Consider the following 27,071-nt stretch of genomic DNA (forward strand, 5'->3'; position numbering starts at 1 on the left):
GCTGGGGCCGGGGACAATCAGCCCCAAATCGGGGGGGACGCTCCAAGAAAGTGCGGTGCAGCCAAGTCCAGGTGATGTCGCCGGGGGTCCCCGTCCCCCCGGTTCACAGTCAATGTGGGGACCCCCCCCCCCCAACACCCCTGTTTTCCTTTGGGGGGGGGGGGGCGTTCCCATAGTGCCATTTTGAGGACATCACCCCCTGTTTTGGGGTGTGCCACTTTGCCACTGATTTTGTTTGTTTTTACCGTTTCACCCAATTTTCTGCCCAAACCCCCTGGCACTGGGGGGCTGGAAAAGGGGGGGTGCAGGTGCCCCCTTAAAGGATGGAGGGGATGGGGGAGCGGGGTCGCCGGGGGGCCCTGGGGAGCCGAAAGGGGGGGCCGCCGGTGCCACCCGCACCCCTGTGATGCTGTTGAGGCTCCGTGACTTCTCGTAGCCTTGGGGGGAGACAAAGATGGGGGGGGTGTCAGTGTCGGGGGTGCACCCAAACCCCCTCCTGGGACCCCAAAACCCCCTGGGACCCCCCCAAACACACCAGAAACCCCCCCAAACCCCGGTCTCTACGCCCCCAACCCTGGAGTTCTGGAACCCCCAGAACACCAGGACCCCCCAGGAGTTGGGGACCCCCCCAGGGGGTGAGGGGGGTAAAAAAAGGGGGGGGGGGGGACAGACAATGCCATGCGGGGACAGACAAATGCACATGCACAAAGCTGGCCAAACACCGCGGGGGGGGCACGACACTGAGGGGAGGGCACGGTCAGGCTATGGGGGGCTTCATCTCCCCAACCCCCCCCCGACCCCCCGCGCTGACCTGCGGCGCCGTCTGAGGTCTCAGGCGGTGACGAGCGCTGGGGACAAAAGGGGACACGATGTCACCCCCGGGGGGGCCGGACCCCCCCCTCAAAAAAACACCCTTCCTAGAGACCCCCACTTGGGGACCCTTGCACGGGGACGGCGGCGCCCCAGGCAGCCCCGCTGCTTGCACGCGCGTGTGCAAGGAGCACCCAGAGCCCCCCGCGCGGGGGGTCTGTGCAAGCCATGTGTCCCCCCACCTCCCTGAGACGCCCCCCCCCCCAAAAAAAATATGGGTTCCCAGTTCTCCCAGTTTGGGGACGAGGCCAGCACCCAGTACAGGGGCTGGGAGGGACCCAGGCATTTTGGGGGGGGGGCACAACACATGCTGGGGGGGTGCAACCGGGAGGGCAAATTCGGGGGGGGGGGGTCAAGGGGAAATGGGAGGCATTGGGGTGTTCTGGGGGGGGGATTAAGGGGGCTGGGAGTGTCCCAAAAGGAAGGACACGGGGTTGGGGGGGGCACAGGGGGTATTAGGGCACCCTATGGTGGGGGGGATCTGTGGGTGAGAGGGGGTCCTGCCCAGCACCCACCTTTGCGGAGGGGCCCCTCGGGGGGGGCGCGTAGTCGGGGCCCAGCAGGAAGCAGGCGCGGTCCCGGCCGCAGCGCTCGCGGCCCCCCCCCGCAGGCCCCCCGCTCCTCGGGGGACAGGGGCTGCTCGATGGGGGGGCAGTCCTCCTGCGCCAGCGCTGCGCGGCCCGCCTCCCCGTTGGGGCGAGCCTCTGGGGGGGGGGGGGAACATAATGCCATTGGGGGGGACGGACAAGAGCCCCCCAATTTCAGCCCACAACCCCCACAAAAATTGCAACCCCCAAACCCTAAATTTTAGCCTTTCAGCCCACAAGCCCCCTCAGTTTCAGCCCCCTAACCCCCAATTTCAGCCCCCACCCCCCCAAAATTTCATCCCCAATTTCAGCCCCCAAACTCCTCCCATTTCAGCCCCAGATTTCAGCCCCCACCCCCCTAAATTTCTATCCCCAGCCCTCACAAATTTCAGCCCCCAAATTTCATCTCCAATTTCAGGCCTCAAACCCCCTCAATTTCAGCTCCCAAGCCCTAAACTTCAGCCCCAATTTCAACCCCCAACCCCCCTCAATTTCAGCCACAATTTCAGCCCCCAAACCCCCAAAACTTCAGACCACAAGCCCCCCAAATTTAATCCCCTGACCCCTAAATTTCAGCCCCCGAAGACCCAAAATTTCAACCCCCAACCCCCCAAATTTCAGCCCCCAAATCCCCCAAATTTCAGCCCCCTAAACCCCTAAAATTTAACCCTCCAAACCCCTATATTTCAGCCCCCAAAGACCCAAACATTCAACCCCCAAACCCTCAAAATTTAACCCCTAAGACCCTAAATTTCAGCCCTCAACCCCCCAAAATTTAACCCCCCAACCCCCCAAAATTTCAGCCCCCCAAAGAACCCAAAATGTAACCCCCAAACTCCTAAATTTCATCCCCCAACCCCCCAAAATTTCAGCACCCAAAGACCCAAATTTCACCACTCCCCCCGCCCCCCCCCCCCCCCCAAAAAAAAAAATCCGGCCCCCACTCACCCGCCCGGTTGATCTCCACCACCTCCTCCTGTGCCAAGGGGCAGGCATCGCGGGCCGGGGGTCTCCGGGGGGGCCGGGGGCTGCCGGGCGGGTTTTGGGCTGCGGGCTGGGGGGCCGCAGCGGCGGTGGGGGCCGCAGGGGGCCGTAACCGGGCGAACCGGGCTGGGGGGCCGCGGGATATGCTTGTTCTTCTTCTTGGGCAGCTTCTGCTTGGCCATGGCCAAAGAGTAGTACATGCCGAAGTTGTTGACAATGACGGGGACGGGCATGGCGATGGTGAGGACCCCCGCCAGGGCGCACAGGGCCCCCACCAGCATCCCCGACCACGTCATGGGGTACATGTCCCCGTAGCCCAGCGTCGTCATCGTCACCACCGCCCACCAGAAGCCGATGGGGATGTTCTTGAAGTAGGTGTGCCGGCTCCCCGTCACGTCGTCGGGGTCGGCGCCGATGCGCTCGGCGTAGTAGATCATGGTGGCGAAGATGAGGACGCCCAGCGCGAGGAAGATGACGAGGAGCAGGAACTCGTTGGTGCTGGCCCGCAGCGTGTGGCCCAGCACCCGCAGCCCCACAAAGTGCCGCGTCAGCTTGAAGATGCGCAGGATGCGGACGAAGCGGACGACGCGCAGGAAGCCCAGCACGTCCTTGGCCGCCTTGGAGGAGAGGCCCCGCAGCCCGACCTCCAGGTAGAAGGGCAAGATGGCCACGAAGTCGATGATGTTGAGGCTGCTCTTGACGAAATCCCGCTTGTCCGGGCAGAAGCTGACACGCATGAGGAACTCGAAGGTGAACCAGACCACGCAGGTGCCCTCCACGTAGGTGAGGAAGGGCTCGGTCTCCACCTCCACTGCCACCTGCGTCCCCGTCCCGTTGCCCACCGCCACTGTCTCCGTCTTGTTGATGACCCGGTTGAAGGCCTCGTGGGTCTCCAGGCAGAAGGTGGTGATGGAGATGAGGATGAAGAAGAGCGAGGCAAAGGCCACGTACTGCGGGGGAGGAAGGGTGGGGGGAGTGACAGGGGTCCCGAGACCCTCGACCCCAATAAAATGCCCCCTGACCCCAAAAAACCACCCCCCGACCCCAATAAACCGTGGAGGAAACCACGGGGAGGACCACAGAGGAAGGTGGTGGCGATGAAGAGGAGGCAGAGGAAGACAGAGGCTGTAGCCTGGTGAGGGAGAAAGCCTGAAAATCAATGGAGGGCACAAAAAAATTGATGGGGGGGCCAAAAACCAATTGGGGGGACCATGGAGGAAGGTGGTGATGAGGATGAGGAGGCAGAAAAAGATGGAGGCTGCAGCCCTATGAGGGAGGAAACCTGAAAAAACAATGGAAGACCCCCCAAGAAACTGATGTGGGGCCCCAAAAAACAATGAGGCCTTAAAAAATGATCGGGAGACCCTGAAAATTTGATGGGGGCCCCAAGAAATAGATGGGGGGGGCACAGAAAGGCAGGAGAAGCACAGCAGGAGGCAATGGAGATGAGGATGAAGAGGAGCGAGGCGAAGGCCACGTACTGTGGGGAGGAAGGGTGGGGGGTGAGAGGGGGTCCTGAGACCTCTAACCCCAATAAATGCCCCTACAACCCCAATAAACCACCCCCTGGCCCCAACAAGCCACGGGGAAGACCATGGAGGAAGGTGGTGAAGATGAGGAGGAGGCAGAAGAAGATGAAGGAAGCCTGAAAAAACAACGGAGGGCACAAAAAAATTGCTGGGGGGGGGGCCCAAAAAATGATGGGGGCCTCAAAAACCAACAGGGAGACCCTCAAAAAATGGATGGGGGCCCCAATAAACGATGGGAGGACCCCAAAAACCAATGGGGGCCCACAGAGAGGTAGGGGGAGCAGAGCAGGAGGTGACAAGGATGAGGATGAAGAGGAGCGAGGCGAAGGCCAAGCACTGTGGGGAGGAAGGGCGGGGGTGAGAGGAGGTCCCGAGACCCCCGACCCCAATAAAACGCCTCCCCCCGACCCCAATAACCCCCCCCGGCCCCAATAAACCAACGGGGGGACCACAGGGGAAGGTGGTGATGAGGAGGAGGAGGAGGAAGATGAAGGCCACGGCCCTAGGAGAGAGGGGGCCCAAAAAAATCGATGGGGGCGGGGGGACAACAAATCCAGGCTCCCCCCACAGACGAGGGGGAGCGCAGGAGGTGGTGAGGAAGAGGAGGGAGGATGAAGGCCACAAAATGCAGGGGGGCAATAAATGGGGGGGGGGGGCAACCAAAGCATCTGGGCCCTGGCCTAAATATTGGGGGGGGGGGGGAATAAGGACAAGGGGGAGGGATGTAGGGCAGGACAAGGAGGGGGACACAGGGGACGGTATTTTTGGGACGGGGGGGGCACAGAGGGATGGGAGGGCACGGGGAGGATGTAGGGCAGGTGCAGGAACCCAGGGGGGGATGTAGGGCAGGCGGGGGGGCCTGCGGCGAGGGGGGGGACGGGATGGGAAGGATGTAGGGCACGCGGGGGGGGGACCACGGGTGGGGGGGGGAGTGGGCCAGGAGGGGGGAGGGGGCACCGCAGTGCAGTCCCGCTCCCCCCCGGCCCCGCTCTGCTGCGGCAGGATCGGGGCCAGCTCCCGCCGGTGCTGCCAAGCCCCCGGGGGGGGGGCCGCTATTTCCAGCCCCCCGCCGATTCCACAGCCCAGCCCCCAACTCCGTGTCCCCCTGTCACCCTCTGTCCCCCCTCCATGTCCCGCAGTGTCCCCGGTGCCCCCCTGCAGCGCTGCAGTGTCCCTGCGCTCCCCCCCACCGTGTCCCCAACCCCTCACAGCCCCCCGGGACCCCCTCACGACCCCCCCAGTTCCTTCAGAGACCCCTCAGCCCCCCCAATTCCTTCAGAACCCCCTCAGATGCCACCCCCCCCCAACCAGGCTCCCCAATTCCTTCATCCTTCACAGACCCCCCAAGGACCCCCTCTGCCCCCCCAAGTCCTTCGGAACCCCTCCAGCCCCCCCCAGGACCCCCTAATTCCTTCAGAGCCCCTCCAGAGCCCCCTAGCTCCCCTCAGGACCCTCCCTCGGTCCCCCAATTCCTTCAGAGTCCCCCCCAGGTCCCCTTAGGACCCCCCCCCTGGTCCTTCAAAGCCCCCCAGCCCCCTCTAGGTCCCCTCAGGACACCCCCCAGCCCCCTCTAAGTCCCTTCAGACCCCCTCAGGATCCTCCCCCAACCTCCCCAGGACCCCCTTTAAGTCCTTCAGAGCCCCTCCAGCCCCCCTAGGTCCCCCCAGGACCCCCCCACCCCCCTCCAAGCCCCCTCTATCCACCCCCAATCCCTTCGGAGCCCTCTCAGATGCCCCCCCCCATTCCTCCAAAGCCCTCTATCCCCCTCCCCACTCCCCCTAGCCCCCTCCTCACCCCCCCAGCCCCCTCCTCAGCCCACCCTTCCCCTCCCGCCCCTGCCATCCCCCTTCTCACTCCTCCTAGCCCCCTCCTCAGCCTCCCTAGCTCCCACTATCCCCCTCCCCAATCCCCCTAGCCCCCTCCCCATTCCCGCCATCCCCCTCCTCGCCCCCCCAGCCCCCTCCCCGTTCCCCCTCATCCCCCTCCCCATCCCCTCCTTGCCCCCCTAGCCCCCTCCTCGCCCCCCCAGCCCCCTCCCCATTCCCTCCTCGCTCCCCCAGCCCCCCCCGGTCCCCCCTCATCCCCCTTCCCATCCCCTTCTCGCCCCCATAGCCCCCCCTCGCCCCCTCCCCATCCTACCCTGGCCATGCGGGACGAGTAGGGATCCTCGAAGAGTGCCCAGACGCGGGGCCGCCACCGCCGCCACCAGCCCCCCGGGCGCCCCTCGTCCAGGCACAGCCGCTTCAGCTCCGCTCCCCCCGCCGCCTCCCCTCCGCCGCTTCCTCCCACCTCCTCCTCCTCCTCCTCCTCCCTCCCCGCCGCCGGGCTCCGGGCTCTCGAAGCTGTCGAGGGCCTCCTCGGCGTCGCGGTGCTGCCGGTAGTTCATCCAGCAGCACGCCTCCACGTCGGTCTCGTCGATGCCCCAGAAGGCCAGCTCCTCCTCGAAGAGGGGCCCGCACACGTCGGCGGGGCAGTGCAGCTTCCCGGTGCGGTAGTAGTTGAGCACGTAGGCGAAGACGGCCGGGTGCCGGTCGAAGAAGAACTCCCCGCCGCCGCATCGTAATCGAACCGGGCGGCGGCGCCGGGCTCCGCCAGCCCGGCCAGGCGGGTGCCGGGCAGGGTCTGCAGGGTGCTGCGGTACGTCTCGTGCCGCACGCCGCCCACGTTGATCACCACCTTGGCTCGTTCCGCCTGCCACCCCATGGCGGGGCCGCCGCCCGACGGCCCGGCCCCGGTTTCGCTCCCGGCGCCGGCTTCGGAGCCGACTCCGCTCCCGGCCGCCGCCGCCGCCACCGGAGCGGCGGCTGCCGCATCCCCGCGGCCGCGCCGGCGCCGCCTGCTTCGCGCCGGCGCGCCTCTGGCCACGCCCCCGGCCACGCCCCCTCGGCCGCCGCCACGCTCCCGGCCACGCCCCCGGCCACGCCCCCCTCGGCCGCCGCCACGCCCCCGGCCACGCCCCCTCGGCCGCGGCCACGCCCCCGGCCACGCCCCCGGCCACGCCCCCTCGGCCGCCGCCACGCCTCCGGCCACGCCCCCTCCCGCCCCGGCTCCCCGCAGCCGCCGGGGCCCCGCCCACACGGCCCCGCCCCCGCGTTGAGGCCCCGCCCCCAGGCGCGCTCAGGCTCCGCCCACGCGGAGGAAGGGGAGGGGAAGGGGAAGCGGGAGGGGTGGGGGGTGCGGGGGGAACTGGGAGCACTGGGACGTACTGGGAGACGCACTGGGAAGGAACTGGGAGCACTGGGGGCTACTGGGAGACTTACTAGGAAGGGACTGGGAGCACTGGGGGCTACTGGGAGTCACTGGGAGACCTACTGGGAAGGCACTGGGAGCACTGGGGCTTACTGGGGGCTACTAGGAGCTACTGGAAAGGCACTGGGAGCACTGGGAGACTTAGTACAAAGGAACTGGAATCACTAAGGGCTACTGGGAGGCTTACTAGAAAGGAACCGGGATCACTAGGGGCTACTGGGTGTTACTGGGAGCTACTGGGAAGGCACCGGGGGCTACTGGGAAGGCACTGGGGGCTACTGGGAAGGCACTGGGGGACACACACACACACACACTGCCAGGGAGCCCCCGGAGCAGAGCCTTTATTGGCGGCACTGGGAGCCGTACTGGGAGCACTGGGCCGTACTGGGAGCTCTGGGCCGTACTGGGAGCGCCGGGTCAGGTGCTGGGCGCCAGCCCCACGCGCTGGTGGTCGCGGTCGAAGACGGCGTAGTGCCGGGCCAGGAAGACGTCGCCCAGGATCCAGAGGGGGCCGGCGGGGGGGGGGGCACGTCCAGCGCCATGAAGCCGCTCACGCAGGTGGGGGCGCCCCACTGCGACACCTGGGGGGCACAGGGGGGGTCGGGGGGGGCACGGGGGGGTGTGGGGGGTGGGGGGGGTCATAGGGGGCATTGGGGGGTGGGGACATGGGGGGGCACGGGGGGTCGTGGGGGGGCGTAGAAGGGACATGGGGGGTGGGGGGGTTGGGAGGGGACGTGGGGGCGTGGGGGGGACATGGAAAGGACATGGGGGGCGTTGGGGGATGTGGGGGACATGGGGGGAGCGTGGGGGGGGGGGTCGGGACACAGGAGGGACATGGGGGGGCATGGGGGGGCATGGGAGACATGGGGGATGTGGGGGGGTTGGGGACGTGGGGGGCATGGGGGGGACATGGGGGGGACGTGGGGGGGGTGTGGGCCGTGGGGGGGGCATGGGGGGATTGGGGGATTAGGGGACACATGGGGGGGTTGGGGATGTGGGGAGACATGGGGGGGGTCACGGAGGGGCCACATGGGGGGCACCCACCTGCAGCACGTAGTGCTGGGGGCCGAGGGTGAACTCGCGCCCCCCAGGACGAAGGTGACGTTGGGCAGGGAGGGCACCTTGTCACAGTCCAACAGGTACTGGGGGGCACGGGGGGGACAGCGCCCAGCTGGAGGGACGTGCCCCCCCCGAACCCCAGGGACCCCCCAACCCCTTCAAAACCCCCAGAACACCCTCAGCCCCCCCAGCACCCCCTCAGCCCACCCCCAATCCCCCCATAACCCCATCCCCCCAAACCCCCCAGGACCCCCAGGACCCCCACATCCCCCCAACCCCCAGGACCCTTCCCAACCCCCCCCCCAAGCCCCCCAGAACTCCCCCAACCCCCCCAAGTCTCCCCATACCCCCCTGATACCCGCCCAGATCGCCCCCAGGACCCCTCCCAATCCCCCCCCCCTCCCTAACCCCCAGCCCCCCCCGGCCCCCTACCTGCCCCCCAGGGCGCGGGTGCCCCCAGGGCGCGGTGCAGGGCGGCCACGTCCGCGCTGGGGCCGGTGACCAGCGACGTCCCCGTGTCCATGATGGCCTCGCAGCCCCCCGGCACAGGGGGGGGTCCCGGCACCCCAAAGCCCCCGGGGCCCCCACCGACACCCTGCGGGGGGTGGGGGAGGCGTTGGGGGGGGGGGGGGGCAGGGGGTATTTGGGGGGGAACGGGCGTTGGGGGTGCCAGGGGGTGGTTGGGGGGGGATTTGGGGGGCTGTTAGGGGTTGGGGGGGCAGTTGGGGGGTGTTGGGGGGCTGTAGGGCCCCCACCGACACCCTGCGGGGGAGGCATTGGGGGGGTGCAAGGGGTATTTGGGGTGGGGTCGGGGGGATGTGGGGGGTGCCAGGGGGTGGTTGGGGGGGCTGTTAGGGGGTTGGGGGGCAGCTGGGGGCAGCTGGGGGCACTGTTAGGGGTCTGGGAGGGGGCAGTTGTGTTTTTTGAGGGGGGTGGGGGGCTCTTCAGGGGTCTGGGGGGCAGTTGGGGGGTTTTGGGGGGCTGTTAGGGGGCTGGGGGGGCAGTTGGGAGACATTGGGGGGGGGGTGTAGAGTTTGGGGGGGGTCCCGGGGGGGTCAAAGATTTGTGGGGGGTCAAAGACTTGGGGGGGGGGTCAAGGATTTGGGGGGGGGGGTGTCAAGGATTGGGGGGGGGTCAAGGATTTAGGGGAATTAGAGGGGTTTTGGGGGGTCTGGGGTTGGATAAAAGGGGTGGGGGGTGTTGGGGGGGGCTGTGCGGTTTGGGGGTCGTGGGGGGGTCCCAGGGGTCGCGGGGGTCCCGGGGGTCGCGGGGGGGTCTCACCGCTCCATGTGCAGCTGCCAGTAGGCCGGGCGCGTGACGGGGACGTAGTGCAGGGGGCCCTGGAACTGCGTCTCGTTGATGCCCCCAGCAGCAGCTCCCCCCGTCGCCCCCGACGTCCCGCTGCGGGGGGATGGGGTCAGAATGGGGGGGTGGGGGCGGGTGGGGGCTTCAAGGGGGGGGGGTTGGGGTGCGTTTGGGGAGTGTCAGGGTCGTGTTGGGGCTGTATCGGGACCATATTGGGGCGCATCTGGGGTCATACCGGGACCACATCAGGGCCATATCGGGGGATATATGGTACCATACTGGGGCCATAACAGGGGATTTATGGGACCATACTGGGACCATACATAACAGGGGATTTATGGGACCATACTGGGGCCATAACAGGGGATTTATGGGACCGTACTGGGACCATACTGGGGCCATACATAACAGGGGATCTATGGGACCATACTGGGACCATAACAGGGGATTTATGGGACCGTACTGGGACCATACTGGGGCCATACATAACAGGGGATCTATGGGACCATACTGGGACCATACTGGGGCCATACATAACAGGGGATTTATGGGACCATACTGGGGCCATACTGGGGCCATACATAACAGGGGATTTATGGGACCATACTGGGGCCGTGTCAGGGGATTTATGGGACCGTACTGGGACCATACTGGGGCCATACATAACAGGGGATCTATGGGACCATACTGGGACCATACTGGGGCCATACATAACAGGGGATTTATGGGACCATACTGGGGCCGTGTCAGGGCCATATCGAGGCACACTGGGGACCGTATCGGGACCGTATTGGGGCACATTTGGGGTCCTATCGGGACCGTATCGAGCCCATATCGGGCCCGTGTTAGGGCCATAGTGGGACTGTATCGGGGCCGTATCGGGGCCATATCGGGGCACATGTGGGCCCATCTGGGGCCCGGCACCGTGCCTGCGGAGGCGGAAGGCGAAGACGTTGTCACGGAAGAGCCCGCGGCGCATCATGTTGTCGAAGACGGGCACGGCGGGGCCGGCGGCGGCGCCGGGGAAGGCCAGGCCCAGGACGCCGTCGAAGCGCGCGGCAGCGAAGGTCAGCCCCGGCAGCGCCACCGCCTCGGCGAACGTCTGTGCCGGCACCGTCACGTTGGACACCTGGGGGGGGGGGACACAAATCCCAAAATCAGCCCCCCATTTTTTGTTTAATATTTTTTTTTCTTTTTTTTTTTTTTTTTGGGGGGTGGAGTCTTGGCGAACGGCTGCAGCGGCACGTTCGATGCCTCGGGGGGGGACTCCCACCCCCAAATTAACCTCCCCCCCCCGTCTTTTTTAATATATATATATATATTTTTTAATTTTTGTGGGGGGGGTCCCAGCCCACACCTGCAGCGTGTCCTGGCTCAGGAAGCCCCGCAGGCTGCCGCTGCCGTAGTGGATGGAGAACTCGGAGCCGTTGGGGCGGTGGGTGCGGGACAGCGCCGAGTAGTAGTGGGGGTGCAGCCCTTGGGGGGGGGGGGGGGGGGCACGAGGGTCAGACCCTGCTCCCTCCGATAGGCCCCGCCCCCTCCATGCCCCCCCCCCCATGGCCCCGCAGCCCTACAGCAGGCAAAGGGTGGCAGCGAGGCCCCTTCCCCCCAGATGGACACGCCCACTTCGGTAAGCCACGCCCCTGCAGAAGGACACGCCCCCTGCAGAAGGACACGCCCCCAGCAGGAGGCAGCTCTGCACTGGGACCCATCCTGGCCCCCGCCCCCTCCTGCCTTGGCTCCGCCCACCCCTGCTCCAGGCCCCGCCCCCGATCTCAAGCCCCGCCCGTCTAAGCCACGCCCACTCCCCTAGACCACGCCCCCTCCCCAGGCCAGGTGCAGCAGCTCAGCACCGAGACCCTCCATGACCCCACCTTCCCCCTTCCAGGCCCCTCCCCCCTCCCCCCAGACCCCCGCCCCCTCCCCCAGGCCCCGCCCCCCTCCCCCCAGGCCCCTCCCCCTCCCCCCCAGGCCCCTCCCCCAGGCCCCCCCCGGCCCCGCCCCCCTCCCCCCAGGCCCCGCCCCCCTCCCCCAGGCCCCGGCCCCCTCCCCCAGGCCCCGCCCCCTCCCCCAGGCCCCGCCCCCTCCCCCCAGACCCCGCCCCCCCAGGCCCCGCCCCTCCCCCCAGGCCCCGCCCCCTCCCCCAGGCCCCGCCCCCCTACAGCAGGCCAGGTGCAGCAGGCAGCAGCGGGCCGAGGGCACCCAGAGGTCGGCCGAGCCGGTGTCGAAGATGACGCGGAACGGCTGGGGGGGGGTCCCCAGGGAGATGGTGCCATAGTACTGCGCCTGGGGGGCGGCTCGCCTACCGTCACCCCCCGGGGCCACACCCCACCCCCCCCCCCCATGACCCCATAACCCCCCCATGTCCCCTTCCCCCCAGCGTGTCCCCACAATCCGCCCATAATCCCCCATGCCCCCCCGTCCCAATAACTCCCCCATGTCCCCATAAACTCCTCCATGCCCCTAATAACCCCTCCGTTCCCCCTTAACACCAACATGACCCTATAACCCCCATCGTGCCCCCATAAACCCCCCTCCGTGACCCCATAGCCCCCAACCCCCATCCATAACCCCATAACCTCCCCATAACACCCCCCCCCATGACCCTATAATCTCCTTGGGCCCCCATAATCTTCCCCCATAATCCTCCCCCGTAACCCCCCATGATCCCTATAAACCCCCATAACCCCACCCATGACCCCACAACCCCCCATGACCCCCCCAGCCCTCCCCATGACCCTACAACCCCCCCATAACCCCCACCCATGACCCCACAACCCCCCATGACCCCCCCAGCCCTCCCCATGACCCCACAACTCCCCCATAACCCCCATCCATGACCCCACAACCCCCCCATGACCCCCCAGCCCTCCCCATGACCCCACAACCCCCCCCATAACCCCCACCCATGACCCCACAACCCCCCCATGACCCCCCCGGCCCCCCGCATGACCCCACAACTCCCCCATAACCCCCACCCATGACCCCACAACCCCCCATGACCCCCCAGCCCCCAGCCCCCCATGACCCCACAACCCCCCGCATGACCCCCCAGCCCCCCATGACCCCACAACCCCCCCATAACCCCCATCCATGACCCCACAACCCCCCCATGACCCCCCCAGCCCTCCCCATGACCCCACAACCCCCCCATAACCCCCACCCATGACCCCACAACCCCCCCATGACCCCCCCGGCCCCCCCCATGACCCCACAACCCCCCCATAACCCCCCCCATGACCCCACAACCCCCCATGACCCCCCCAGCCCCCCCCATGACCCCACAACCCCCCCCCATGACCCCCCCCATGACCCCACAACCCCCCCATGACCTCATAACCTCCCCCCCCCGCCCCACTCACGTCCATGTAGTTATGCAGGCGCTGGGGGGCTGCTGGGGGCCCCCCCACCCCACTCCGTACCCGGGGCCCCCCCCCACACCTCAGGGGGCAGCCGGGGGCGCACCCAAGGGCCCCTTTCCAGGGGATGCTGGGGGGGGGGGGGGGGGGCGTTAATTAGGAGGGTGCTGAGTTAATTAGGGGGGAGTTAATGAGGGGGGTGTTAATGAGGTTAATGACCTTAACAAGTGTGATGAGGGGTTAATGAGGTTAACCAGTTAATTGGGGGGGGCAGTGGGGTGGGAGCCCGGGGCCACCCATGGGGCTGCCCAGCCACTAATTAGCCTAATGAGGCTAACGAGGCTAACAAGGCCAAAGGGGAAGAGGAGAGGCCATAGGGTGCTCCTGGCCTTGGGGGGGGGTGGGTGGGGAGAAGGAGTTAACGAGAGGTCCTGGGGGGGGGTCCCGGGGGGTCTCCAGAGGGTCTGGGGGGGGATTAATGGGGTTAGGGGCTCCGGGGTCAGAGGTCACGCGTGGGGTTACACCCGCGGGCGGGGTCAGGCCCGAGCGGGTCGGACCGGGCCGGTGGCTCCCGCCCCCGCGTCCGGCTGGGAGGGCCCCTCTCCCTCCAGGGTGCCGCCACCCCCATAATATTTTTCCCCCCCCAAGACCCCAAATCACCTTGGGGACCCCGGTGTCGTGTCCCCCCCCCCCCCCCCAAGCTGGTGTCACGTGACCCCAGCATACCCCGCGGGGGGGATCCTACGGTAGCCCCATTATCCCCCCCCCCAAAAAAAAAGGGCAGGAGGTGTCACAAGGACTGGGGTGTGCCCCCCCCGTGTCACCCCCTCTCCAAGTGTCGTCCCCCCCCCGGTGTCCCCAAGCACCGGGATGTCCCGCCCCCAGGGATTCCCCCCACCCCAGGGATCCCCTCCCATGGATTCCCCCCCAACCAGGGATTCCCCCCCCTCCCTTAGGGAATCCCCCCTCCAGGGATTCCCCCCCAAGGTGTCCCCCCCCCTCCAGTTGTGCCCCCCCCCACTGTCTCCCCCCCAAGGTGTCCCCCTTCTCTCCAGGTGCCCCCCCCCCCAGATGTCCCCCTCCCAAAGTGTCTCTCCCCGCCCCGTGTCCCCCTCCCCAGGTGCACCCCCCCCCCCAATGCCCCCCCAAAGTGTCATCCCCCCCACAAGGTGTACCCCCCCCAAAGTGTCCCCCCCAGATGCCCCCCCCCCCCGGTGTCCCCCTCCCCAAGTCTCCCCCCCGGTGTGACCTCCCCACAGATGCCTCTCCCCCCCCCCCCCCAAGTGCTCCCCCCCCCCCACTCACCGCAGCACGGCTCCGGCCCCGGCCGCCAGCAGCAGGAGGTGCCCGAGCATGGGACCCCCCATGGCCACTCTGCCCCCCCCCGTACCTGGGGCGCCCCCTCCCCACCTGCCCCCAGAGGCCCCTCCCCCGGCCCCGCCCCCGGCGAGCCCCCATTGGCTGCCAGCACGCTCAGGCCCCGCCCCACCCCGCCCAGGCCCCGCCCTCCACGTGGGGAAAGGGGAAATTGGGGGGGGGGGGGGGGCTCAAAACCACCCCCCCCTGCAACCAGGGGGGGGCCCCAACACTGCCCCCACCCAGCACTGGGCGGGGCTATGATGTGGCCACGCCCTCACAGGTGGCGGGGGGGCCTTGAAACTGCTCCCCCACATGGGGGGGGCGTCTCGAAACCGCCCCTTCGTGGGAAGCCCCGAAAGAGTCCCACATCCGGGGGAGGAGGGAACCCCAAAATTGGGGGGGGGGGAGGCCCAAAATTAGGGGTGGACCCATAATTAGGAGGAAGAAGCCTAATATTTGGGGGGGAGGCCAAAATAGGAGGGTGGGACACCCCAAAATTAGGGGGGGACCCCCGAAATTGGGGGGAAAGCCCCAAATTAGGGGAAGGAACCCCAAATCTGTGGGGAGAACCCCAAAATTGCGGGGAAGAACCCTAATATTAGGGGGAAAGGCCAAAATAGGAGGGTGGGGGACCCCAAAATTCGGGGGGCCCCCCAGAACTGGGGGGATCCCCAAAATTGGGAGAAAGAACCTTAATATTAGGGGAAAGGTCAAAAAAGGATGGTGGAGGACCCCAAAATTGTGGGGGAAAACCCCAAAATTGGGGGGAAATCCCCAAAACTGGGAAGAACCCCCAAAACTGGGGGGGAACCCCAAGGTTGGGAGGAAGAACCTTAATATTAGGGAGGAAAGCCAAAAAAGGATGGTGGGGGACCCCAAAATTGTGGGGGAAACCCTGAAACTGGGGGGAAAACCAGAAAAAAAAAAAAAAACAAAACGGGGGGGGGGGGGCAAAGGGGGGTGAAAGGGGTAGGGGGCAAATAATGGCGTCCTACGGCAAGTAGCGAGGCTCAATATTGCGGGAGACTCTGGGAAATGTAGTTCGTTGGCACTGGGTTTCCGGGAGGCCATGTTGGGTTCCCAGAGCATGCCGGGAGTTGTAGTTCCGGAGAACCCATTTTTACCTGGCGGCCATGTTGAGAATACAGGGAATGCTGGGAAATGTAGTTCTCCTGCACTGGGCTTCCGGGCGGCCATGTTAGGTGCCCAGAGCATACCGGGAGGTGTAGTTCTCGGGCACTGGACTTCCGGGAGGGCACGTTGGGGGCCCAGAGCATGCCGGGAGGTGTAGTTCTCGAACACTGGGCCTCCGGGCGGCCATGTTGGGAGTCCGGGGAATGCTGGGAGGTGTAGTTCCTGGACTCTGGGCTTCCAGGCGGCCATGTTGGTTACTCAGGGCACGCCCGGAAATGTAGCTCTCACCCACCGTGTTCCGGGTGGCCACGTTAGGTTACCGGGGAAGCCCGGGAAGTGTGGACCTTCTGTGTAGCCATGCTCAGTGACAATGGCGCGCCGGGAGGAGTGTCCTACACTGGGAGACACTGGGAGCTTCTAGGGAGACCCAGGGGTGTTGGTAACAGACGATGAAATATACATTTATCCAATGAATATTGCTTAATATGTGTTACATTTGCTATGTACTGTGCCTGGGCTGCGCTTGGAAGATGCAAAATATACGTGCAAAGATAGCATGAGAGAATGCACCGATTCATGATGAGGAGTAAGGAGGAGGACTCAAAGAATGCCAAACTTGCAAGACATCTAGATAACAGGGGCCTTTTGGACCCTGGGAACTGGGTCAAACCAATCTTATAGTTTGGTCTGAGACCTAGGGCTCAGAGAGCATGCGTAAGAAGAAAAGGTAAAAAGTTCAGCTGTGATGAAGACATCTTACTTCATCCCGACGACCACCACAGAGGGATATGCAAGCGCACAAGGACTGATAAGCTAATTAGCATACGAAGCGGGGCTAGGCGGAGCTAGGAAATGAATATACATAGATGTTTTGTAAAACTTAATGCATATGTAATATTTTAGGTGATAAAAGAAAACTAAGTGAACAAATCGGATGAAGTTAGATTTGGGCAGGCATGCCCCTAACTTCCGGCGCCTAATAAAAGCACTTTCATATAATCACTTTGTGGATTATGTGTCTTCGTGAATGCTCATGGGGGGGGGGCTATACTGCTCTCTACAGCACATTGGAAAGTAATGGTATGTATTGAGAGGACACAGGAGTATACTGGAGGGCTATGGGAGGGCTGACGGCTGCACTGGGAGGCATCTAGGGAACCCTAGAGGACACTGGGGGGTCACTGGAAGGCTTTCCGGGGGTGCTGGAGAGCACTGGGGGGCCCTGGTAGAACTGCGGAGGACCTACAGTACAGCTAGGGTTAGTGTCAGGGTTAGGGTTAGCATTAGGTTAGGGTTAGGGTTAGAAAAACTGGCATGTTGTCTAGGGTCCTACTTAGGCTTTGGCTCAGTGTTCCAGTTAGGGTTATGTTTAGGGGTGTTTGGAAAGAGAGAAGGTGCAGAGTCCTCTTGCGTGTGGGGTTGCATAAAGGTTCCCCAGGGGAGCTAAGGGTTAGGGTTAAGGCTGGCGCCTCCGCCATTAGGGTTAGGGTTAGGGGTTGGGGTTAAGGGTTAGGGGTTAGGGTTAGGATTAGGGTTAGGGTTAGGGTTAGGTTTCGGATTAGGATTGGGGTTAGGGTTAGGGTTAGGTTTCGGGTTAGGATTGGGGTTAGGGTTAGGGTTACGGTTAGCGTTAGGGTTAGGATTAGCGTTAGGGCAAGGGTTAGGGTTAGGGTTAGCGTTAGCATTAGGGTTTTGTGTTTAGCATTAGTATTTTTAGGCCTAGGGTTAGGTCTAGGGTTAGGCCTAGGGCTAGGATTAGGCCTAGGGTTAGGTCTCGGGTTAGGGTTAGGGTTAGGGTCAGGGTTAGGGTTAGGTTTTAGGGTTAGGGTTAGTGTTACGGATTAGTGTTACGGTTAGGATTTGTGTTAGGGGTCAAGGTTCATAGGGGTTAGGGATTAGGCCTTATATTAGGGCAGAAGGCCTAAATAGGAGGGTAGTGGATCCCAAAATTGGGAGGACCCCATCCAAAGTTGAGGGAGGCGAAGCCTGAAATTAGGGTTAGGGTTAGGGTTAGGGTTGGGGTTTAGGAGTCAGGGGTTAGGGTTTAGGCCTAGGGTTTAGGTTTAGGATTGTTAGGCCTAGGGTTATGCCTAGGGTTAGGCCTAGGCCTCGGGTTAGACCTACGGTTAGGCCTAGGCCTAGGATTAGTCCTAGGGTTACGGTTAGGGTTAGGGTTTATGGTTAGGTTTAGGGTAAGGAATTAGGGTTTAGGAGTCAGGGGTTAGGGTTAGCATTAGAGTTAGGGTTTAGGCTTAGGATTTAGGGTTTAGGGTTAGGATTGTTAGGCCTAGGGTTAGGCCTAGGGTAAGGCCTAGTCCTTGGGTTAGACCTACGGTTAGGCCTAGGCCTAGGGTTAGTCCTAGGGTTACGGTTAGGGTTAGGGTTTATGGTTAGGGTTAGGGTTTAGGCTTAGGGTTTAGGGTTAGAATTGTTAGGCCTAGGGTTAGGCCTAGGGTTAGGGCTAGGCCTCGGGTTAGACCTACGGTTAGGCCTTGGCCTAGGGTTAGTCCTAGGTTTAGGGTTAGGGTTAGGGTTTAGGGTTAGTTTTAAGGTTAGAAGGTTAGGGTTAGGGTTAGGGTTAGAAGGTTAGGTTTTGGGTTAGGGTTTTGATTAGGGTTAGGGTTAGGGTTAGAAGGTTAGGTTTTGGGTTAGGGTTTTGATTAGGGTTTAGGGTTAGGGTTAGTGGTAGGGTTAGGGTGAGGGTTATGGTTAGAGGTTTAGTGTTATGGTTAGGTTTAGGGTTTTAGTTAAGGTTTTGATTAGGGGTAGGATTTAGGCTTAGGGTTAATGTTACGGTTAGAGTCAGGGTCAGGGCTAGGGTTAGGGTTACCCCAGAGTTGAACCCCAGAGCGGACAGGCGGACGGGTTGTGGTTAGGATTAGGGTTTAGGGTTTAGGATTTGGGTTAGGGATAGGGATAGGTTTAGGGTCAGGGTTTCGATTAGGTATAGGGATAGGGTTTGGGTTAGGTTTAGGGTTTAGGTTAGGGTTTGGGTTAGGGGCAGGATTTAGTGTTCGGGTTAGGCTTAGGCTTAGGTTTAGGTTTTAGGGTTAGGTTTAGGGTTAGGGTTTTGGTTAGGGTTTTGATTAGGGGTAGGATTTAGGGTATGGGTTAATGTTAGGGCTAGGGTTAGGTTTAGTGTTAGGGTTAGGGTTAGTTTTAGGGTTAGGGTTAGGGTTAAGGTTAGGATTAGGGTTAGGTTTAGGGTTAGGGTTTGGGTTAGGAATAGGGAAAGTGTTTGGGTTAGGGTTAGGGTTTTGGTTAGGGGTAGGATTTAGGGTTAGGGTTAAGGTTAGGGTTAGGGTTAGGGTTAGGGTTAAGGTTAGGATTAGGGTTAGGTTTAGGGTTAGGGTTTGGGTTAGGAATAGGGAAAGTGTTTGGGTTAGGGTTAGGGTTTTGGTTAGGGGGTAGGATTTAGGGTTAGGGTTAAGGTTAGGGTTAGGTTTAGAGGGTTAGGTTTACGGTTAGGGTTAGAGTTAGGGTTAGAATCAGGGTCAGTGTTAGTGTTTAGGATTTCGGGTTTAGGGTTAGGATTGTGTTGTGGTTTAACCCGGCTGGCAGCTAAACACCACACAGCCGTTCGCTCACCCTCCCCCTCCCTCTCAGGGATGGGGGAGAGAAACGGGAAAGAGAAGCCGGTGAGCTGAGATAAAGGCAGTTTATTAAGACAGGAATATAATAATAACAATAATAATAATAATAGTGATAATGATAATAGTATTAATAATAATAATGTGTAAGAAACAAGTGATGCACAATGCAATTGCTCACCACCCGCTGACCGATGCCCAGCCTATTCCCGAGCAGCCGGCCCCCCCACCCCGGCCAGCCACCCCTATATATTGTTTAGCATGACGTCAGATGGTATGGAATACCCCTTTGGCCAGTTTGGGTCAGCTGTCCTGGGTCTGTCCCCTCCCAGCTCCTGCTGCACCCCCAGCCTGCTCGCTGGCAGGACAGAGCGAGAAGCCGAAAAGTCCTTGGCCTGGTGTAAACACTGCTCTGCAACAATTAAAACATCAGCATGTTATCAGCGCTCTTCTCATCCTAATCCAAAACATAGCACCCTACCAGCTACTATGAGGAAAAATTAACTCTGTCCTAACTGGAACCAGGACAGATATCCACCCCTTATTCCATACCATTTATGTCATGCTCAGGTTACACTCTTTCCAATACATTCTAATTAATCACCATTTTCATCTATGATATATAGCAATCATGGTAGTGATGACATACATTATTATATAATAATTAACATACTACAATTCAACTCATGGGCTATTCTCACCCAGTATCAAATCCCCTTGAGGTACACACCGGACCTCCCCATTCTTTTGCATTACCCACCAAGTGCATCCAGGTCCCTGAGCAAAAGCAATTCCACGAATGGGTTTGCCTTTTCCTGAGGCAGGAGTAGCCCAGACTGTTTTACCCAGCATGTTTCTTACGTGCACTACAGGAACTTTATCCCCTTCTACAGTGCGTAACAGGTTTGATTGGGCAGGTCCAGCTCGGTTGGCAGATCCCCTGGTATTGACTAACCAGGTGGCCTTTGCCAAATGTGTATCCCAATTTTTGAATGTCCCAGCACCCATTGCTTTCAGTGTAGTCTTCAACAGTCCATTGTATCGTTCAACTTTTCCAGAGGCTGGTGCATGATAGGGGATGTGATACACCCACTCAATACCATGTTCTTTGGCCCAAGTGTCTATAAGGTTGTTTCAGAAATGAGTCCCGTTGTCTGACTCAATTCTCTCTGGGGTGCCATGTCGCCATAGGACTTGCTTTTCAAGGCCCAGGATAGTGTTCCGGGCGGTGGCATGGGGCACTGGATATGTTTCCAGCCATCCGGTGGTTGCTTCCACCATTGTAAGTACGTGGCGCTTGCCGTTGCAGGTTTGAGGGAGTGTGATGTAATCAATCTGCCAGGCCTCTCCATATTTATATTTCAGCCATCGTCCTCCATACCAAAGAGGTTTTGACCGTTTGGCTTGCTTGATTGCAGCACATGTTTCACAGTCATGAATAACCTGTGCTATAGTGTCCATGGTCAGGTCCACCCCTCGATCACGAGCCCATCTGTAGGTTGCATCTCTACCTTGATGGCCTGAGGTGTCATGGGCCCATCGGGCTATAAATAATTCACCTTTATGTTGCCAGTCCAGGTCCACCTGAGCCACTTCAATCTTAGCAGCCTGATCCACCTGCTGGTTGTTTTGATGTTCTTCAGTAGCCCGATTCTTGGGCACATGAGCATCTACATGGCGTACCTTTACAACCAGGTTCTCTACCCGGGCAGCAATATCTTGCCACAATGCCGCAGCCCAGATGGGCTTGCCCCTGCGCTGCCAGTTGTTCTGCTTCCATTGCTGTAACCACCCCCACAGGGCATTTGCTACCATCCATGAATCAGTATAGAGATAGAGAACTGGCCACTTTTCTCGTTCAGCAATATCTAAAGCCAGCTGAATGGCTTTCACTTCTGCAAACTGACTCGATTCACCTTCTCCCTCAGCAGCTTCTGCAACTCGTCGTGTAGGACTCCATACAGCAGCTTTCCATCTCCGATGCTTTCCCACAATACGACAGGACCCGTCAGTGAACAAGGCATATTTCTTCTCATTTTCCGGTAGCTTGTTGTACAGTGGGGCTTCTTCAGCACGAACCACCTCCTCCTCTGATGATATCCCAAAGTATTTGCCTTCTGGCCAGTCCATAATCACCTCCAAGATTCCTGGGCGACTGGGGTTTCCTATTCGAGCCCGCTGAGTAATCAGTGCAACCCACTTGCTCCATGTAGCATCAGTTGCATGATGTGTAGAGGGGACCCTTCCTTTGAACATCCAGCCTAGTACCGGCAGTCGGGGTGCCAGGAGGAGCTGCGCTTCAGTACCGACCACTTCCGAAGCAGATCGAACTCCTTCATATGCTGCCAATATCTCCTTTTCAGTTGGAGTATAGCGGGCCTCAGATCCTCTGTATCCCCGACTCCAAAACCCCAGGGGTCGACCTCGAGTTTCCCCAGGTTCTTTCTGCCAGAGGCTCCAGGTGGGACCATTTGCCTGGTAGACATACAAGTTCTTCCTTGAAGGGATACCTTTCCTGCACAGCTGACAGGAGACGCCTCCAGAGGCTGCGAGATCATGCTCCATCTCCAATTGCTTTGTCAATGCATGCGTCCCTAGCAAGGGATCCCAGCCGCCTGGCTTCCTTGCCCTCTAATTCCACATAATTGGCTCCCGTGTCCCAGCACCGGAGCAGCCAGGTGACAAGCTGCTCGCCTATACAGCGACCAAAATCTTTTCGCACATCTCGTAGCTCACGCTGGTATAGAGTCCGGGTAGTTACTGTTGATTTTTCGACATCCCCATCCTCATCTTCAGTCTCCTGCACCTTTGATGGCCCAGCCTCGTCTTCACTATGCCCAGACTTAGCAGAAGACTGTTTGCGTTGTAAATGACCTGAGCCTCTATACCATTTTTTCACCTTGTCTACAGGGGCAACTTGCACTGCTACAGCTCGTTTCTCTGACCCAGACACAGGGTCTGCCACAGGGGTTTGAATACCCTCTGCGGGGTCAACTTGCACTGCTACAGCTCGTTTCTCTGACCCAGACACAGGGTCTGCCACAGGGGTTGGAATACCCTCTGCGGGGTCAACTTGCACTGCTACAGCTCGTTTCTCTGACCCAGCCACAGGAGTGGGAGCAGCTGCACGAGCTGGGGCAGCTGCAGGAGCTGGAGCGGCTGCAGGGGCTGGAGCTGGAGCGGCTGCAGGAGCTGCAGCTGGAGCGGCTGCAGGAGCTGCAGCTGGAGCGGCTGCAGGAGCTGGAACTGGAGCGGCTGCAGGAGCCGGAACGGCTGCAGGAGCTGGAGCTGGAACGGCTGCAGGAGCTGGAGCTGGAGCGGCTGCAGGAGCTGGAACGGCTGCAGGAGCTGGAGCGGCTGCAGGAGCTGGAACGGCTGCAGGAGCTGGAGCTGGAGCGGCTGCAGGAGCTGGAGCTGGAGCGGCTGCAGGAGCTGCAGCTGGAGCTGCAGGAGCTGGAGCTAGCTGCAGGAGCTGGAGCGGCTGCAGGAGCTGGAGCTGGAGTAGCTGCAGGAGCTGGAGCTGGAGCGGCTGCAGGAGCTGGAGCAGCTGCAGGAGCTGGAACTGGAACGGCTGCAGGAGCTGGAACTGGAGCGGCTGCAGGAGCTGGAATGGCTGCAGGAGCTGGAGCGGCTGCAGGAGCTGGAACTGGAGCGGCTGCAGGAGCTGGAGTGGCTGCAGGAGCTGCAGCTGGAGTGGCTGCAGGAGCTGGAGCTGGAACGGCTGCAGGAGCTGGAGCTAGGTTGCTAGTAGCATCAATTGCAGCTCGATAGGCACAAGCCAGACCCCAGCACGCTACAGTGATTTGTGTCACTTTGGAACTGCCAGAGTCATGACACCTTTTTTTCAAGCATTCTGCCAGCTTTTTAGGATTTTGCAGTTGTTCAGGGGTGAACGTCCAAAACACTGGAGGTGACCACTGCTCTAGAAACCTGCCCATATCCTCCCACACTCCCTGCCACTCGCAACTATCCCGCCTCAAGACAGATCTCCGGATGAGATTCCTGAGTAGTTGTTTAACCCTCCACAAAATCTGAAGCGCATTCAGGAGACATAACAACAAGAGCAGGCTGGTCTGAGTATCCCAAGGATATTCAACATCTCGGAGAGCCACCGTAACTAGCTCGGGGGATAAGAGGGTGGTGGTGAAGGAGAAAGGGAGAGTGAACAGGTAGGGAAACATGTCTTCCCCTGTCCCCTTCACAGATTGGCTCCCTAACGAAAACAGGCAATAGGTGTAATTGCTAATAGTTTCCGAGATATGGGTTCCAAAGTATAGAGTCGACGTCAGTGCTGAGTACAAATACCAGGTTAAAGTCGTGACCAGATATTTCATCATTTCATAAGCCATTGCTACACCGCACAGTACCATAACAATCTTAAACCAGGGCCCGGAAAGGATAAACAGTGCAACAGGGAGCACATACAGAAAGTAACGCACCATAAAACTCAATTTGGAATACAGGTACAGCAGACTGGAGATTAAGGCAATCAACATCGTGACTAGCAACTATTAAGCAGGTCCAGTACTTATACCAATTTTAGTTTAACACACTCTGGTCAAATCTGTCGATATCTCAACCCTTCGGGCCCCAGGTTGGGCGCCAAAAGGACTGTTGTGGTTTAACCCGGCTGGCAGCTAAACACCACACAGCCGTTCGCTCACCCTCCCCCCTCCCTCTCTGGGATGGGGGAGAGAAACGGGAAAGTGAAGCCGGTGAGTTGAGATAAAGACAGTTTATTAAGACAGGAATATAATAATAACAATAATAATAATAGTGATAATGATAATAGTATTAATAATAATAATGTGTAAGAAACAAGTGATGCACAATGCAATTGCTCACCACCCGCTGACCGATGCCCAGCCTATTCCCGAGCAGCCGGCCCCCCCACCCCGGCCAGCCACCCCTATATATTGTTTAGCATGACGTCAGATGGTATGGAATACCCCTCTGGCCAGTTTGGGTCAGCTGTCCTGGGTCTGTCCCCTCCCAGCTCCTGCTGCACCCCCAGCCTGCTCGCTGGCAGGACAGAGCGAGAAGCCGAAAAGTCCTTGGCCTGGTGTAAACACTGCTCTGCAACAATTAAAACATCAGCATGTTATCAGCGCTCTTCTCATCCTAATCCAAAACATAGCACCCTACCAGCTACTATGAGCTACTTAACTCTGTCCTAACTGGAACCAGGACAGTTGCAGTCGTGCCTGTTGCCACTGTCGAGGATCCAGGAGTGGCTTTACGAGCAAGTGAACATGCGGATAGAAGGCTGCATCATCGTGAGTATCAGCACGACCCCGCGTTACGTCGTTAGTTTGTTTTCCCTCATTCACAATCCTATTTTCTCTTGTCAAGAAAAACTAGCACAAGGGAAAAAAAATTCGTACTTCTCTAACAATTAGTCTTCATTGTCCAGCCTGGGTCAGCACAGCTGACGATGGTTCGTGTTGTTGCTGAACTAATTGCCACTGTTGCTGCTTTCTAGGGCTTTGACGAGTACATGAATTCGGTGCTGGACGACGCAGAGGGGATTCACTCCAAGACAAAATCAAGGAAACAGCTGGGTATGTCGTGTGTCTGTGCAACCCGAGTGACGCGCGGTCTGAAACCTGCCCGGGTGAGCCTCCTAGGTAGCAGCACTGAGAGGTACCAACCGTGTGACGAGCCTTGCTGTTGAAGTTCAGTGAGCAATTACTGGCTACATCTCTGTCCCTGATGAGTTTTGAGCTGGTGATTTTGCTGAATGAAGGAGAATCTGTCCCTGCCTGAGGCCAGTTCTGGTCTTTGAAACGTGTAATACCAGGCGGCCTGCACTGGCTGGAGGAGTCTGGTCACAGCTCCTTTCAGCTGCATCTAAAGCCGGTGGCCCTGGGCGATTCTCACACTTGCTGTGATCTCTGAGTCAAAGCCGGGAGCCACGGTAGCGGCAGTGTTTATTTACCACCTGCTGGTGGACAGAAGCAACGATGTGCGCCCAGTGCTGGGGTTTTCAGCAGGGAGAGCGTGCTGCTGGAACGGGGACGGTGGCTGGCGTGGGACTTGTGAGTGTGGGGCAGCTGGCAGGAACAGGACTCTGTGTGATGGGCAAAACCCTGCTCAACCACACAAAATACTTTCTGAAAACACGAGATTATTCTTGGATTCTGGGCTCTCTCTAATCCCCTCTTTCCCTTCTCTGTGCTGCAGGCCGGATCATGTTAAAAGGGGACAACATCACTCTTCCACAGAGCGTTTCTAAGTAGAATTTGCCATCCTTAGAACAAAGGTGGCTGCCGTGCTGCGGAGTGACTGAGTGCCAGGGGAACGCGGCCCGCTGGTAGATAGGAAGTTGGGGTAGATAGTAACTGGGGTTGCATGCTGAGGACAAAAGTCCTTCCTTTGTGGGAGAGAGTTTTTTGTAGCTTGAAACAATACGTGATGTATTTCACAAATAAACATTTTTCACATTAACTGTAAATGTAAACCACTAATCTGCTTGTTTTCAGTCTCTTCCTTCCGTGAATGGAGAAGGAGGAGAAATATAGAAGCGTGGGCTTTTCGTTTAGCTGTGGATCTGATAAGTTTCGATAACGCTATGTGCTTTCTTGACCATTACATCTGCATTATGTGGCCAGGGTGGACTCGTTCAGGGCACGGAAGCCCCACACAGTCCTTGAGCTAGCAGGGTGCTAAGGACGGTGTTGGAGATTTTGCATACAATTGCAGTCCTTTGTTGCCGCAGTGACAGGTTCCTCAGATTCTTTCTAAACAGGGTTTAGCTTGTTGAGAATCTTTTTGGGAGTGTTTATTGTGGATCAATTGGTAAGAGTATCTTAGTGGGCCTGTGAGGGATTTGGGGCTGTGGTGCAGTAACCCAGCGTTTACAAGTGTTACTGCTACGCATGCCTGTCCAATAACGTCTCCAGATCAGAGAGTGAGTGCGGGCAACTGGTTTGGATTAAATCTGTCACTTCTTGCTGCTTTGGACAGAGCCTGTAGATTAAACCCTTGTGCTGTTCAATAAGCTGGGGTATCAGATGTGTCGGTTGGGTGTTTATCATTTGATTTATTTTTTTTATCCGTTTGGAGATCTGTCTGTTCTATTTAAGTTTCCCCAAGAGAGCTGAGTTGCTTGGTGCATCGACCAAAGATAAGTTCCCTGGCTGACTTGGGACAACCAGTCCCCTCATTTTCTGATCACAAAAGAAAAAAAAAAAAAACAAAGAAGAAAAATTTTGACTGTAACTGTAACTCAGAAACTAAGATTACCTGAATGGAGAGAAATGAATTTTGATGCACAGGCTGTGCTACAAATCTGTTAATCAGCATTCAGTTTTTCAAAACTTCCATTTGTGTATCATCATCGTGAAAATTAATAAATTCAAAGTGGGAGATCCTTTCCTGAAAGGGAAGGACAGAAATACGAGTCTTGCTGTGGGGCCTACCCAGCGCAGTTCTGCCGCTCCGAGAAGTAATACGTCAGGAGTGTCACAGCAGACGTTCACTTGCCCTGCCCTACTCTGCTGCTCCTCAGCCCTTGCTCAGGCCTTTTGGGCCATCTGGCCGTCCGTCTGGCCGTCTATCCATCCATCTGGCTGTCTGTCCGTCCGTCTGGCCCTCTGTCCCTCCGTCCCACCGCCCTGCCCCGTCCCTGCCGTCTCCCAAGGGAAGCAAAGAGTCCCTGGGCTGCCTTCAGGGGGGAGGTTCTGCTGAGGAAATTAAAGCTTCCCCCGTAACGGGCGCCTTGCGAGTTATTTTGAGTTCCAACCTTCTGCCTTCCTTTCGTAGCAGTGCCTCTGAGGGGTGCGCTGTAAGGTAGCCGTCATCTGGCGCGCTGCTCCTCCGTTTCCCAAAGGAACTGCCTTCGGGATCTGACTAACTCTGGATGCACGCGGTTGTCACCTTAATTTCTCCGTTAGTTTGCTGAAAACAACCCGCTTGGGTGACCTTGGTGTTTGTTTCTTCAAACTTGGATCGAGGAGGTCTCTGTTTCCTTATGCTGATGTTCACGACGAAAGTGCAGAAGGGATGCTTACTGTTGCCCGGGTCAGTCCTGTTGCCAGGATGGGA

General features: G+C 59.7%; 2 protein-coding genes across 2 annotated transcripts; both read right to left on the reverse strand.

Moving 5' to 3' along the window:
- Positions 1-183: 183 nt before the first annotated feature.
- On the reverse strand, positions 184-6,820 carry LOC136788749 (potassium voltage-gated channel subfamily C member 1-like). The gene is given in 7 exon segments (XM_066987425.1): positions 184-354; positions 357-437; positions 2,406-2,485; positions 2,580-3,391; positions 6,110-6,222; positions 6,260-6,532; positions 6,535-6,820. Coding segments are annotated over 7 exon segments (1,536 nt in total). The 5' UTR covers positions 6,674-6,820; the 3' UTR covers positions 184-316.
- Positions 6,821-7,544: 724 nt separating this feature from the next.
- On the reverse strand, positions 7,545-13,063 carry LOC136788605 (cathepsin D-like). Its single transcript, XM_066987168.1, is given in 10 exon segments — positions 7,545-7,744; positions 7,747-7,800; positions 8,264-8,301; positions 8,304-8,434; positions 8,637-8,873; positions 9,560-9,679; positions 10,513-10,712; positions 10,941-11,059; positions 11,746-11,869; positions 12,946-13,063. Coding segments are annotated over 10 exon segments (1,137 nt in total). The 5' UTR covers positions 12,952-13,063; the 3' UTR covers positions 7,545-7,636.
- Between the last annotated feature and the right edge of the window lie 14,008 nt (positions 13,064-27,071).

Source organism: Anser cygnoides, chromosome W (assembly GCF_040182565.1).
Source record: "Anser cygnoides isolate HZ-2024a breed goose chromosome W, Taihu_goose_T2T_genome, whole genome shotgun sequence".
NCBI classification, from domain to species: domain Eukaryota; kingdom Metazoa; phylum Chordata; class Aves; order Anseriformes; family Anatidae; genus Anser; species Anser cygnoides.